The sequence below is a fragment of the Anomaloglossus baeobatrachus genome, chromosome 3, assembly GCF_048569485.1.
Source record: "Anomaloglossus baeobatrachus isolate aAnoBae1 chromosome 3, aAnoBae1.hap1, whole genome shotgun sequence".
Classification (NCBI taxonomy): domain Eukaryota; kingdom Metazoa; phylum Chordata; class Amphibia; order Anura; family Aromobatidae; genus Anomaloglossus; species Anomaloglossus baeobatrachus.
Window position 1 is genome coordinate 171949789 of NC_134355.1, and position 14618 is coordinate 171964406.

At 41.6% G+C, this 14618-nt stretch overlaps 1 protein-coding gene across 3 annotated transcripts in view; it reads left to right on the forward strand.

The window, feature by feature from the left end:
* Positions 1-14618, forward strand: part of ACOXL (acyl-CoA oxidase like) — a 483610-nt gene that overhangs the window by 50045 nt on the left and 418947 nt on the right. For all 3 annotated transcript variants that reach the window (XM_075338173.1, XM_075338174.1, XM_075338175.1), the window contains exon 4: positions 5455-5541. In XM_075338173.1, the coding sequence (XP_075194288.1) occupies positions 5455-5541 (87 nt within the window). The remainder of the gene's footprint in view (positions 1-5454; positions 5542-14618) is intronic.

Consider the following 14618-nt stretch of genomic DNA (forward strand, 5'->3'; position numbering starts at 1 on the left):
TTGTATGACGCACCCCCATTTTACCAATAGTTTTTTTGGGGGAAAAAGTGCGTCTTATAAACCGGAAAATTATAGTGATCTGCCTAAAAAGTTATCAGTACAAAGTTGAAAGTGTTAGTCAATTGGGAATTGCGAGCTTTCAAAACCAGTGTGAAGGCTGCAGGATTTTTCTGATTGTGTTTTTAGGTGTTTTTAGAGGTATTTTTCATTAAAGTTATATTCTGTACACAGTCCACTCTTCGTTTTTCTTTTAGCTAAGCATTTTCCTTCATACCTGCTAAAATAAATGGCAAACTGTAGAGTTAGGTCCAGAAATAATTGGACAGTGACACAGGATTTGGCGTCCAAAACGTTTTCAAGATCCAGTTATATAATCAATATGGGCTAAAAGTGACTCTCAGCTTTAACCCCTTCACAACCGGCCGATTTTTCGCTTTCCGTTTTTTTTTCCCGCCATTCTTTTTCTGAGAGACGTAACTTTTTTTATTTTTTAGTCAATATGGTCATGTGAGGGCTCATTTTTTGCGGAACAAGCTGTACTTTTAAATGAAACCATAGGTTTTACCATATAGTGTAAAAAACACCAAAAAACTGAGCTGAAACAAATGTTCAATAAACATGCAACATTACAAGCATGTGAATTGCAGCCTCAAGACTAGAAAAAAAACCAAGGAGAAAAATTGTAGGAAAAATACCCTGTCTATAAATAAATAAATTGCAAGTGCTTAATAACAGGGTACTTAGTATATACATTTTTGCAAAAAGGTAAGAAGCTGTCTCACCTCGTCACGGTGTACCCATCTGAGACAGTCCCTAACCTACTAAAGTTGTTTCAGCTCAGTTTTTTGGTGTTTTTTGTCTGTTATCTTGCTTTAATGCAAGTTGGGGGTGCAGCCCTCCTGATACTGAGGCTGAACAATTACCTGCTTCTCACTTTTTGCTGTGTATTTAATCTGGGACCCAGCTGACCACTTTACCATTCATATTGAAGTTTTGACATGACACAAGTCAGGTACAGAATATGTTTTTAACTTTAGTAGGTTAGGGACTGTCTCAGATGGGTACACCGTGACAAGGTGAGACAGCTTCTTACCTTTTTGCAAAAATGTATATACTAAGTACCCTGTTATTAAGCACTTGCAATTTATTTATTTATAGACAGGGTATTTTTCCTACAATTTTTCTCCTTGGTTTTTTACCATATAGTGTACTGGAACACGGCAAAAAAATTCCAAATGCAGAAAAATTACAAAAAAGTGCGATAGCACTATTGTTTTTGAGATATTTTATTCACTGTGTTCACTGTATGGTAAAACTAATGTGTGGGTATGATGCCTCAGGTCAGTGCGAGTTCGTAGACACCAAACATGTATAGGTTTACTTTTATATAAGGGGTTAAAAAAAATTCGGAAGTTTGTCTGAGAAAAGTGGTGCACATTTTACGCCATATTCCGTGACCCGTAGCGTTCTCATTTTTCAGGATCTATGGCTCAGTGACGGCTTATTTTTTGCGACTCGAGCTGACGTTTTTAACGGTACTATTTTTGCGCAGATTCTATGTTTTGATCGCCTGTTGCATTTTGCGCAAAAGTTGTGGCGACAAAAAAATGTCATTTTGGCGTTTGGAATTTTTTTGCCGCTACGCCGTTTACTAATCAGATTAATTGATTTTATATTTTGATAGATCGGGCGTTTCTGAACGCAGAGATACCAAACTTGTGTATATTTTTATTTTTTTAACCCTTTAATTTTCAATGGGGCGAAAGAGGGGTGATTTGAACTTTTTAGTTTTTTTTGTTTTTTTTTTAATTTTTTAAAACTTTTTTTTTTTTCTTTTACTAGTCCCCCTAGGGGGCTATTGCGATCAGCAATCTGATCGCTCTGCACTATCTGCTGATCACAGCTACACAGCTGTAAACAGCAGATACGTGCACTTCCTGCTTCCCTGACCTCCGTAGAAAGTGAAAGTGGTTCATGTCTAGCACAGGAGTCATCACATGACCCTGTGCTACCATGACAACCACAGGAAGTCCCGTGATCATGTCACGTGACTTCCGGTATCTGGCGGTAAGTAAAATTTTACCGCAATTGCGTTTATATTAGCGCTGTCACATATTGACAGTGCCATTTCAGGGGTTAAACGGCACGAGCAGATAACGATTCTGCTTGTGCCTAGCAGGCACACATCTCAGCTGTGAAAATCAGCTGAGATGTGCGCCGATCGCGGCATGCTGCTGCCGGCAGACCGCGGGTAGTAACGTTATGACCGCTAGGACGTAATTTTACTGCCCACGGTCATTAAGGGGTTAATTTGAGAGTATGCACATTCTAATTGGAGTAAAGGTTTAGGAATTACAGCTCTTTAATATGGAGCTCCCTCTCTTTCAAGGGACCAAAAGTAATTGGACAGGTATCTTAAAGGCTCTTTACTGGGCTACATGGGCTATTCCCTTATTAATCCATCATCATTTAAGCAGGTAAAAGGTCTGGAGCTGATTCCAGATGTGTCATTTGCATTTGGAAGCTGTTGCTGTTAATCCATAATATGCGATCAAAGGAGATCTCAATGAAAGAGAAACAAACAATTATTGGGCTGAACAAAAAAAAGAAATTCATCAGAGAGAGAGCAGAAATGTTAGGAAAGTCCAAATTAACAGTTTGGTATATTCTGCAAAGAAAATGAAAAAAAAAAAGAGCAAACTCATGAGCTTGGGAACTCAAAGAGGCCTGAACCACCACAGAAGACCTGGATGATCGAGGAATCCTTTCCATGGTGAAGAAAAATCAATCCACAACATCCACCTAAGGGAAGAACACTCTCCAGGAAGTACTGTAGGTTTTACAGTATTGGAGTCTACCACAAAGAGAAGACTTAATGAGAGCAAATGCAGAGGGTTGACAACAAGGTGAAAAACATTAGTCAGCCTGAAAAATAGAAAAAACAGATTAGACTTTTTTTTTTTCAAAGTCTTAAGGAGCCAACCCGATTCTGGAAAAGCATGCTTTGGATAGATGAAACTAAAGCGGGCTTTACACGCTACGATATAACGGGCGATATGTCATAGGGGTGAGGTCGTTTGGAAGGTAAGTACGTGTGACAGGGGTTACAACATTGTGCGACACGGGCAAGAAATTGCCCGTGCCGCACAAGCAATGGGGGCGGGTGTGATCGCACGATTAATTGCAGCGTGTAAAGCAGGCTTAATATCAACCTGTACCAGAATGAAGGGAGGAAGAAACTATGGATAAAGCCTCAAATGGCTCATGATCCAAAGCACACCACATCCTCTATATTACCTGGTGGAGGCAGTCTGATGGAATGGGCATGCATGGTTCCAATGGCACTTGGTCACTATTGTATACTGATAATGTCACTGAAGACAGAAGCAGCTGAATGAAGACTGAAGACTACAGGGCTATACTTTCTGCTCAGATTCAATTAAATACAGCAAGATTGATTGGACAAAGCTTCACAGTACAGATGGACAATAACCCAAAACATACTGTGTAAGCATCTCAGCAGGTTTTTAAGGCAAAGAAGTGAAATATTCTGCAATGGCTGAGTCAATCACCAGATCTCAACCCTATTGGCATGCATTTCACATGCTTAAGACAAAAATGATGACAGAGGGTGTACAGCACCATAACTGATTTGTTTAATAAATATTGCTATTATGGGCCTCTCAAAGCATCCATTATGTTATTTTAGCAATATTACCTTTTATCATGCTACAGCAACACATCCTCATTGCTGGATACAGCTCTGATGGGGTTAATCTACAACTTTCTCCTTCCTGACTTCCTGTGTTCTATTACTATAAGTTCTGTCATGCACCACCCAAAACTCCACTCAAACTACTCCTTCCCCTATCTTTAACCTCCTGCATCTTGTGACTGTGCAAGCACTGCCATGCGCGCCCACTTACACCAAGGTCAGCTGCTGGCATATTCACTGCTCCCCATGCCTGTGATTATGTGTGTGGGGAGCAGTGAATATTGATTTCTTTAAACAGTGGGCACACAGGATCACTCAGCAGATGCACTGCTCTCCACACTTATAATCCCTCTGCACTGAAGCCGGCGCCAAGAGGAGGGCAGGATTATGGGCTTGCTGAGCAGTGAATATTAATCTCCTTATACAGCGGTTCATGTGATCACCCAGCAGCTGCTGTAAGCTGGTGGCTGGGTATTCACGTGTACCCCCTGATTAAGGAAATTAATATTCACTGTTCACCACGCCCATAATCCCACTCACCTCTTGGCGTTGGCATCAGTGTAGAAAGGTGTGTGGGATTATGGTTGTTGTGGAGTTCAGGGCATATTCATCTCCTTTAACAGTGGGCACACTTGTTCTCCGCAGGCCGACTCATGGTTCCTGTGACCCCCGCACCATCATAATTTGCAACACAAGTCCCTGACAAGTCTCTGTTCGGCAATGCATTTCAACTGAATGCGTACCCTTGGATGCACATCCACCTGAAGCAGGCGCTGGGGTCGGCGGACCTCTGTGCCGTGTGCTCCATTCTTAGGTTGTGCCATGTGGTGAAATACCGCCCACAGCACAGTCAATCAGGATGAGTAGCTGCACGATACGGTGATGTCACGTCAATTTTTAGAGGCCGAAATTTGAAGTGATGTCACCAGTGGCCATGGCCGCTGGGGGTCACGTGACTGGCACTGAGCTACATAGATAGCGCTGCTCAGCAAAAATTGATAACAAAAGGTATTTGATGATACACTTAATTTATTGATCACAGTTGATGTGCAAAATATATAAAGTAGTGGACAACCTCTTTAAGGTAGAATGACCTACTAACAAGTCAGCTGCAGTAATGGCTTAGCAATGCATCTCAAATGAGGAAACACAGCGTGTGAAGATGTCCAGGCTCTAAACTCCAGGCAGTCATTGCCTGTAAAGTATTCTCTACTAAGTATTGAAAATGATCATTTTATCTATGATAAAAGTGAATTTGTCCAATTACTTTTGAGCCCCTGAAATGAGGAGGCTTTGTAAGAAATTGGTTGCAATTAGTGATGGATGAGCGTGCTCTCCACTGCGTGATACTTGATCAAGCATTGGTTGCTCCGATGCAACTCGAGTGCCGTGTATAATGTAAGTCAATTGGAACCTCGAGCATTTTCATACTCGGATGCTCGAGCCTCAGTGGAGTAACGAGCTGTGGCATGCACGCTCGCTCATTACTAGTTGAAATTCCTAAACATTTCACAGGATATTTTTGTTCAACCCCTTTAATTAAACCTGAAATTTTACACTTCAGTTGCATCTCTGTAGTTTTATTTTAAATAATAGTGGAATTCACAGCCGAAATCACAAAGATTCTGTCACTGTCCAAATATTTCTGGACTTAACTGTACATCCTCTCAATTTACAGTGTAAATACGATTTAAACATTTCACATTTACAGTGTTTCCTATTTTTACTGTGTATTACAGTGTGGAGTCATATGCTGGTTATTCGGAGGAGCAGTAATGAACCTTGGCAGCCCAGAACACATCCAGAAATGGTTTGTTCCCTTAAAGGTATGAGCCTCGGATGCCTTTAAATTTACAAAAATTTTAAATCCCCAATTTTCTAAATTATTTTGGGATTTAAAAGGGTTTCAGGCAGCGTCCTTTCTAGTTTGTGCCAGGTGTATTCCTTTGATATTGTGTTCTTCTCTGTCACTGCATACAACATGTACAGTAAAAAATTACAGTAAAACCTTAACTCCGAAAACATTTGAAACCATTCACAATATTTTTTCCCAACAATCCAGCGCTGATCCTCAAGGTCAGTCCCAGTCTATTTACCTTTAGCCAGCACATGACCGCTTCAGCCAGTCAGTGACTGCAGCAGTCATGTACCATTATTTGGCTGCAGCAGTCACTTGCCAGCTGCATCTAAACAAAGACAGGGAGCGCAACACTGGAATAGAAATAGGTGGATAGGGTTTAATTTGTTTTCATATTTGTAGCTAGTTGGATGACTAAACTTAAAAAAATAATAATTTTTTTGCTATCTTGTAACTCCTCTGAAACATTGTTGATTTGTGGGTTTCAAGTCCATAGCCCCCACGGATGGCTCACTGGGCTGGAGTACTCTGCTCATGCATATATGAGTTGTTGTAAAGCGATGCATATTCTCAATACAAAATCTATGCATCCGTACACCACTGTGTGCACACTGTATTTTTTATGCTTTTTTGTGTGCAGTATTGTCACAAATCTGGGTGTCTATCCTTATTATTGCGGGCAGGGGAATAGACCGTGGCAGGGGGGCTGCTCAAGACGCTTGGATCCGGGGTCGTTGCGGTGGCTCGAGGGGAAGCCGGACCCGGGCCCGAGCACCCGTCTGTCGCCCGCAAGTGAAAAAGGGAAATATATAATTATATATATATATATATATATATATATATATATATATATATATATATATATATATATATATATATATATATATATATATATATAATTAAATTTTATTTATAGGGGAGGTTTGTCAGTGACGCCATCCGTGGCATGCAGTGGTTTTGGTGGCACCGCTGCTGCCGCTGGAGGTGGTGCTCGGGACTGATGGAGTGGGGCAGCTGGATGTTATCCCCTCCAGGGGTAGGGGAGGTGTTGTCCCGGGACCCCGGTACAGGTGGGATGGTGTGACGGAGTGCAGTTTGCAGGGTTGGACCGGATGGTGCCGGTCTACTCACAGTTCTGAAATAACTTGACACAGAGTCCAGATGGTAAACCAAATTACCAGTAGCCTCTGGAGGGTGTGTTCGGATCCTGCACCCTGGTACAGTAGAACAGGGGCCCTTCCACCTGCACTTTATGTTTGAGTCCTTTGTATTAACTACTCCGTGTGAAACAGGGAAGTCTGCTCCAGGTGTTTACTGTCTTTTGTGAGTTGTGGCCCACGAGAACTGACCCATGGTATCTTAGCAGGCAATTGCGGAGCCCTATCCTCCTCCTCATTGTGCTTCCGTCTCGCTCTATCTGGGCCTCCTTTGAGATGAGACCTGAAATCTTGTCCCCGGCTGGTCAATTGGTAAGGGGCTTAAAGCTGCTCCTCGCCCTAGGGTCCAGGTACCCTGTCTGTGCATGGCTCCGGACTGGATTCCCGCTGTCGGTACCGGTGAGCTACGACCCTGCCCCGGTCCACTTAAGGTTTCCTGCGACCGGATCTCCGTCGCCCGTGGCCCTGTCTACCGATTGCCACCTAGTCAGTTGTCAAGTCGTCCGGTAGCCCAGGAGCTCCAACTCCTGACTACTCTGTTCACTGTCTCTCACTCTCCTCTCAACCGTCTTCCTCCACTCTCAACACAGCTGTCACTGTCCCTTCCCATAACACCACAGTACCCCTAGGTGGGCGTCACCATCCGCTTGTCTGGTGTGTCCCTATTGTCATGGGAGGGTGACTAGGGTTTTGATGGCTGGTGATGTGTACCAGTATGGGGATTGTGTTGGAGGACCAAAGAGGAGAGAATCCTGCACCTAGAAGAAGGGTGCAGTCTTCTGTGACACCCTGATTTTGTCAGGGCGTCACACTTATGCCAGCAAGGTCAATGAGAATTCTGAAGTGCTAGGCACACATGCTTATTTTTCTCCTTGCTGATAAATTATTGGTGTGTTTTTTTCTTGTATTTTTCAGCCCTTTCACCCATTGACTTCATAATGAAAAATGCATGGCAAAAACGCACCTTGTTTTTGCTGTTTATCTGCCAGAACATGCAGATTGTTGGCAGAAAATTTCTACGCCAAATATCGAGCCTTATAATGGCTATTGTTTTCAGTCCTTATAATCGCAATGATTGGCCACAAGGCGGCACTGAAAGTAAGATCTGTATCTCGGAGGCTTTTTGTATTGTGCTATTTAGTAACTGTATTTGAATTGGGGCCAGCATTTTTTATGATCATTTTGTGTATTAGTTATAATTCTAAGTATTCAAATACAAAGACTCAGCAAAGGCATTATACTCAGCCTCCTGACCTTTGGTGTCATAGACCAAGAAAATGTGTCCTGCCTGGAGTTTATAATCAGACGTTTTGGTCCAATGCCAGTGAATACGTCTACCAGTTAAAGTCCAAATTACATGGAGCTCATGAGCTTATTTTGTCCTTAAAGGGTTCTTCTTGAATTGCGGTAGAATGGTTTGTATGTATATGAATATATTGAGAAAAAATTTACCTTGAGCAAAAAAATATGACAAACACTTCCTCTCTCGCTGCGAAAGACCGGTGTTGTCATTGTTGTGCAATTAAAATCCAAATCAATCTGGACTTCAAATCCTAACCATCAGTGATTGCCCACTGTAGATACTCCCAAGTTGTCCTCTAGCTTATTACTGCGGGACTGTAAAAGTAGAAACCATAGAAGGAAATTTGTATGATTTAGGAAAGGGGTAAACATCCAGCTGATACTGGCATCTAGTATAGCAAACATGTACATAACCCTTAAAGGGGTTGTCCACTATTCCATTAAAAATAACAGATACGTACTCCCCTTGTGCATCAGTGCCATTCCAGGGATGTTGGCGCCATGTCTTTGTGGCTCGTTTTGGCATTGTTATGCCGTATGCATACTGCAGCTATTCAGCGGTTACTAATGGGTGTTTTGTCATTTTTCCTTTGGACAAACCTCAGATGTCTGAAAGAATCCTAAAAAATGCAGCTTATTAGCGGACGCTGGTTTGCGCAGCGTTCATGAGGCATTGATATAATGCAATCCTTGAGACACTGGGTTCCAACATTGGTGGAACAGCTCCATTGCGAGACCTTGGAGATCCCGATGCCGAAAGTTTTTTCCAGTCCCCGGTCATGGAAAAGTAAAATAAAGCACTGGTAAAAATTGATTTCTCTCCCATCTGACATGATCAAACATGTCTGATAGGAGAGAAATATTCTCCCCTGATCCCCCCAGTCCCACAGTATGATCAAAGCCACCCCCCGGCCCCCTCCTCCTAAGCTCTTAAAATGGCAGGCGCATGAGTTGTGGACCCACCGCAAACATCCTCCTCCTCTGATTTCTCTCCCATGTGACAAGTCAGTTTACCTAAAGTGCCCGGTGCAGGGTAATGTACAGAAGGGGTTCCAGCCGTCACAGTGATCCCAAAAGGACCCAGAGACCCCTAACGTACGTTTCGCTAGATTTTTTGCTTCATCAGGTAGGAAGATCCATTTCTTGGACCATTGTCCTAAGTGCTGATTCCATAGAGCAAAACTGTTTCACTGCATATGGGAATGCCCACGGGTGAGGGAGGTATGGGAGGAAGCGGTGGTTATATATACTGAGAATTTGGAAAGTAGTTATACCTGTCACCCCTCAGGCCTGTTTGATTCACTGTATAGAAGCCCCTATGGAAACTGACAGAGCAAGTGCTCACATTCCTGATATAATACACATAGTTCTGCTTGTAGTTAAGAAATGCCTACTTAGGAATTGGCTGGTGAGACAGACTACGAGAAATACAGAAATAGTCGATACCCTAAAAGCAATAATGATGTATGACAAACTGGATTCAGAGAAACATAAGGAGAAGTCCACTAAAAGATTTTTCAAAAAGTGGAGAAAATGTATTGAGCATAGCTTCACACAAACGGAAATCACCTATTAATTAAAGCATTTGAACACACGGCTTGGTGTTGTTTGGAAGACATTGCAGGGACACTAGGGACACTGAAGATAGGGAGCATCCAAAGGACCAACTGAAATGAACAAATATGTTAGTTCGTTAAGTTAAAGGATATTATTGTTAAGATGGAGTTGAAATTGTTGTGACAATGAAAAAAGAAAATGATGTAGCAGACGCATTGTAAGATCCAGAGAAATTTATGGCATTGTAAGGCTATGTGCCCACGGGGACAGTGTCCTGCGGTTGTATCCGCAGGACATTCCGCAGGTGCTCCCAGAAAACTAGAAAAAAAACAAAGAGAAAATTGCATGAAAAATACCCTGACTATAAATAAATAAATTGCAAGTGCTTAATAACAGGGTACTTAGTATATACATTTTTGCAAAAAGGTAAAAAGCTGTCTCACCTCGTCAAGGTGTACCCATCTGAGACAGTCCCTAACCTACTGAAGTTAAAAACATTATCAATACCTGACTTGTGTCATGTCAAACTCCAATATGAATGGTGGCAAGTGGTCAGCTGTGTCCCAGATTAAATACACAGTGAAGTGAGACGCAATTAGTTGTTCAGTCTCAGTATTAGGAGGGCTGCGCCCCCAACTTGCAAAAAAGCAAGATAACAGACAAAAAACACAAAAAAACCTGAGCTGAAACAATGTTCAGTAAACGTGCAACATGTTTTTAACTTCAGTAGGCTAGGGACTGTCTCAGATGGGTACACCGTGACGAGGTGAGACAGCTTCTTACCTTTTGCAAAAATGTATACACTAAGTACCCTGTTATTAAGCACTTGCAATTTATTTATTTAGGGTATTTTTCATGCAATTTTCTTTGTTTTTTTTTCTAGTCTTAAGGCTGCAATTCACATGCTTAATGTTGCATGTTTACTGAACATTGTTTCAGCTCAGGTTTTTTGTGTTTCTTGTATGTTATCTTGCTTTTTTGCAAGTTGGGGGCGCAGCCCTCCTAATACTGAGACTGAACAACTAATTGCGTCTCACTTCACTGTGTATTTAGTCTGGGACACAGCTGACCACTTGCCACCATTCATATTGGAGTTTGACATGACACAAGTCAGGTATTGATAATGTTTTTAACTTCAGTAGGTTAGGGACTGTCTCAGATGGGTACACCTTGACGAGGTGAGACAGCTTTTTACCTTTTTGCAAAAATGTATACACTAAGTACCCTGTTATTAAGCACTTGCAATTTATTTATTTATAGTCAGGGTATTTTTCATGCAATTTTCTCTTTGTTTTTTTTCTAGTCTTAAGGCTGCAATTCACATGCTTAATGTTGCATGTTTACTGAACATTGTTTCAGCTCAGGTTTTTTGTGCTCCCAGAAAACTGCAGCAAAACTTCTGTCTGTTTCCATGCTGCGGAGGTATTGCAGAATGTCCTGCGGATATGGTGCGGGCATTCTGCATTGAGGATACAGTACCATGGCTTCGGCACTGCATCCTCAATGCAGAACAAGTGCTGCAGTGATCGGGGCGTTCATATTACTTACCTCCATCATGCAGCACCTCGCTTTCCGGCGGCCGGGTCACTCTGTCAGCGTCTGGTGCACTGTGCTGGAGAAGGTGGGCGGGCCTGCACGAGCTCCGGCTGTCACATGACCGGAGCTCGTGCAGGCCCCGCCCACCTCTGCCTTCCTGTACCTGGATTGACCGCGCTCCTGTGCACCGGACGGAGAAAGTGAAATCGTTGTCTTCTATCAAGGCAGGTAATAATATGGGACCCTGCGGAGAAGTCCGCAGAAATAATTGACATGCTGCTGATTTTTCCGCAGGGAAATCCGCATTATTTCCGCTGCGGAAAAAAACGCAGCGTGGGCACAGCAGTTCCCAAATGCCATAGAAATGGCTGGGGAGTAGCTGTGCTACAGATTTTTGAAAAATCCGCTGAATTTCCGCAAAAAATCCGCGGCAAATTCTGCGCATTTTCCGCAGCGTGGGCACATAGCCTAACAATATGTTCTCTTTTTTTTCTCTTTGGGCCTGTTGACATCAAATAAAATATGTATTAAAAAAAAAAAAAGAAGAAAAAAAAGTTATTACTCTTGGAAGACTGGCAAAAATAACCACACTCTGGCTTTAGGAGTCCCGTAGTTAGTCATAATCATTAAAGGGACTCTGTTACCAGGTTTTTGCTCCCCCATCTGAGAGCAGCATGATGTAGAGACAGGTACCCTGATTTCAGCGATGTGCCCCTTACTGAGCTGTTTGCTGTCATTTTGTTAAAATCATTGTTTTCTCTGCTGCAGATATAGCAGTTATCAAGCGCTCATAAATATGCTGGACTACCTGCTGCACGCCAAGTAGTCCTTTAATGATAATCTACTGCTGATTAAACAGTGATTTTATCAAAACTACATTAAGCAGCCCAGTAAGTGACACATCACTGGAATTAGGATTTCTGACCCTACATTATGCTGTTCTCAGATTAGAGGGCAAAAATCTGGTGACAGATTCCCTTTAAGTGACAAGTATGTCTGTAAGCTTACTCATACAGTAAAGACCATCAATCATTGGTTCGGCTCCGAAGACTGAAATAAGCAGAGACAGGGTTATAATGATTTATTCATGAACCCTTTTATCCTCTATTGTATAACTTTCTTGGTAAATGTATCAAGTAGTAAGATTGTAGCATTTGTGGATTAGTGATCTCAATAACAAAAGTAAACAAGTCTTGAAAATAATAAATTTACCTCCATTCTTTTCTTTTATAAGGTGAGAGTCAGATATTAACACGAATGTCCGTCCTTGTACACGTATATTGGTCATTCATAAATCAGAAAAAAATAGCAACACCCTGCACTGTACTTGAATCATATGTCTGCGTCATTGTTTTTTACTTTTTTCTTTTTTTTTTTTATTCCTGCTGCTCCCCTAAATAGGATGTTTTTGTGTTTTTTTTTTTGTTTGTATTAAAAATCCAGCAAATGGTTCCAGAGATATTGATCTTTTTATTCAGTGCTAAACTTTCTGGCCTTTACTAATGGGGCATTACTAATAATGCAGAGCCGCCTAAAGACACACCCCAGAGAGTGCTGTCAGTCACGCCCCCTTGGCAAAGACCTTACAAATGTGCACAAAGTCGGATATCCGAGTGACAGATTTAAAAAGAAACAAAACAAAAAAACACCACCCAAGATCAGGAGAAGTAAAATTAAAATGAAAAACTGATTAGCTTTTGACCCCCTGGGACAGGTCCTATTTAATGATGATCACTCATTAGTTGACAATTATCCTAATTACAATTCCCAAATACTAGTTAAGATAAGATTTGGATACAATTTCATGAAGTAAATGCCCACCTTTAACCCCTTCTCAACATAAATGTATTGGAATGTCCAATGTGGGATCAGGACATAAGCCTTCTCTAAAACGGATAGGTGACAGCTGTGTTAAACAGCCAGCACTTGCTGGCAACAGAAAGAACTAGAGCTAGCTCCTGTTGCTGCTGTGTAACATTTTTATTTGTAGACTCGGCAAAATTTACAGATGTATAGTGTCACATCAAGCAACATAGTAATAAGTAGGAACTGTATCAGGTTCAGTGATACAAATCTGTACAAAGCAGAAAGCTGGGATGAAGGGATGGCAACACTCAGTCAGTGGGCGTCACTTAGGTTGGCCTCCCACTCTACAGAAACTAGTGGCACAGCCTAATGATATGCCTCCAATTTATAGGATGGGTACCCTACTTATAAAAAAAAAAATTAGTAATAACCTGCAATGATGTCATAAGGTGTTGTATTAGTAAAACTACTGGTGAAAAAAAGGAAACGTTCTCAATAGAAACCAATCATATCATCGCTTTAATGTTCCGCTCTTCAAAGGGAATGTCATTGGTTGTGGCAGACAACTGCTCCAATTTTCCCTTGCACCAGTTTTGGATTTTTCCCATGACTCGGTACCAAATATTTAATTAAGGCAATGTATCTTTTTCTAGAACAGGAATACCACCTGTCTGTTAGATATTAGGGGTATAGAGTTCAACAATAAATCGGTTACTCAGTATGTATTCCTTCTTTGGGATGATGACTTAAAGTCAAAGTAAAAGAAGCAAAGGTGGAAACCTTTTGCAATTGTTGTGAGGAAGTGCCTTTCCAGCTCTGGTGTCTGCTCTGGAGTATTGTTCTGACTAATGGTGGCCTATATGATACACTACAGACCAACTAAACAGTTTTTCTTTGAAATAATTCTGCATTTTGAAACAATTTACAGTGCACAAAGTATTGCTTTTTTGTAACCAGAAAACTCATGGAACAAGAACTTGTTTGAGAATCTGTTAGTCCATAGATGTCTGTGTTGACTTGTAATGCAATTCAGACCCCTTCTGAAATCTGACAGGAGCTGTGCAGAATCTCTAGGTTGTTTTTTCACACTTTACTAGAGGAAATTGTAGTTTCTCCATGCTATAAGCAACAAATGTTGCCCTAAATTTTGTGGAAAATGCTTCACAAAATTTTTGTTAAAACGCCACTCCAGCATTTGTTGTATATTTTTATTTTACCGCTAGAATGGTGCTTTAAATCTAGTCCCCTGCCTCCTTTCTCATACCCACCCTCCAGTAGCTTTACCTTCTATCACTGCCACTTCGGTCGATCTCCGGTGAGTTATGAGCTGCCGGTAGCTCCAGTGATTCATGTAGTACGCTAAAGGTCAAAACTCAATACAAGTCTATGAGAACCTCGTTGTGGCTTTAAGAGAGGCCTGGATGCCTTTCTTGAAAATTATAATATTACTGGGTTATGTTCACTAGATTCTATGATGGGGCATTGATCCAGGGAACTAGTCTGATTGACGTATGTGGAGTCAGGAAGGAATTTGTTCCCCTAATGTGGCACTTGCTTTTAGCCCCATTGTTTGTTTTGTTTGCCTTCTTCTGGATCAACATGTTAGGTTAGGTCATGGGTTTAACTCGATGGACTAAAGTCTACCTTAAACACTTTGAAACTATGAAACTATTGCCGTCCTCCTTCC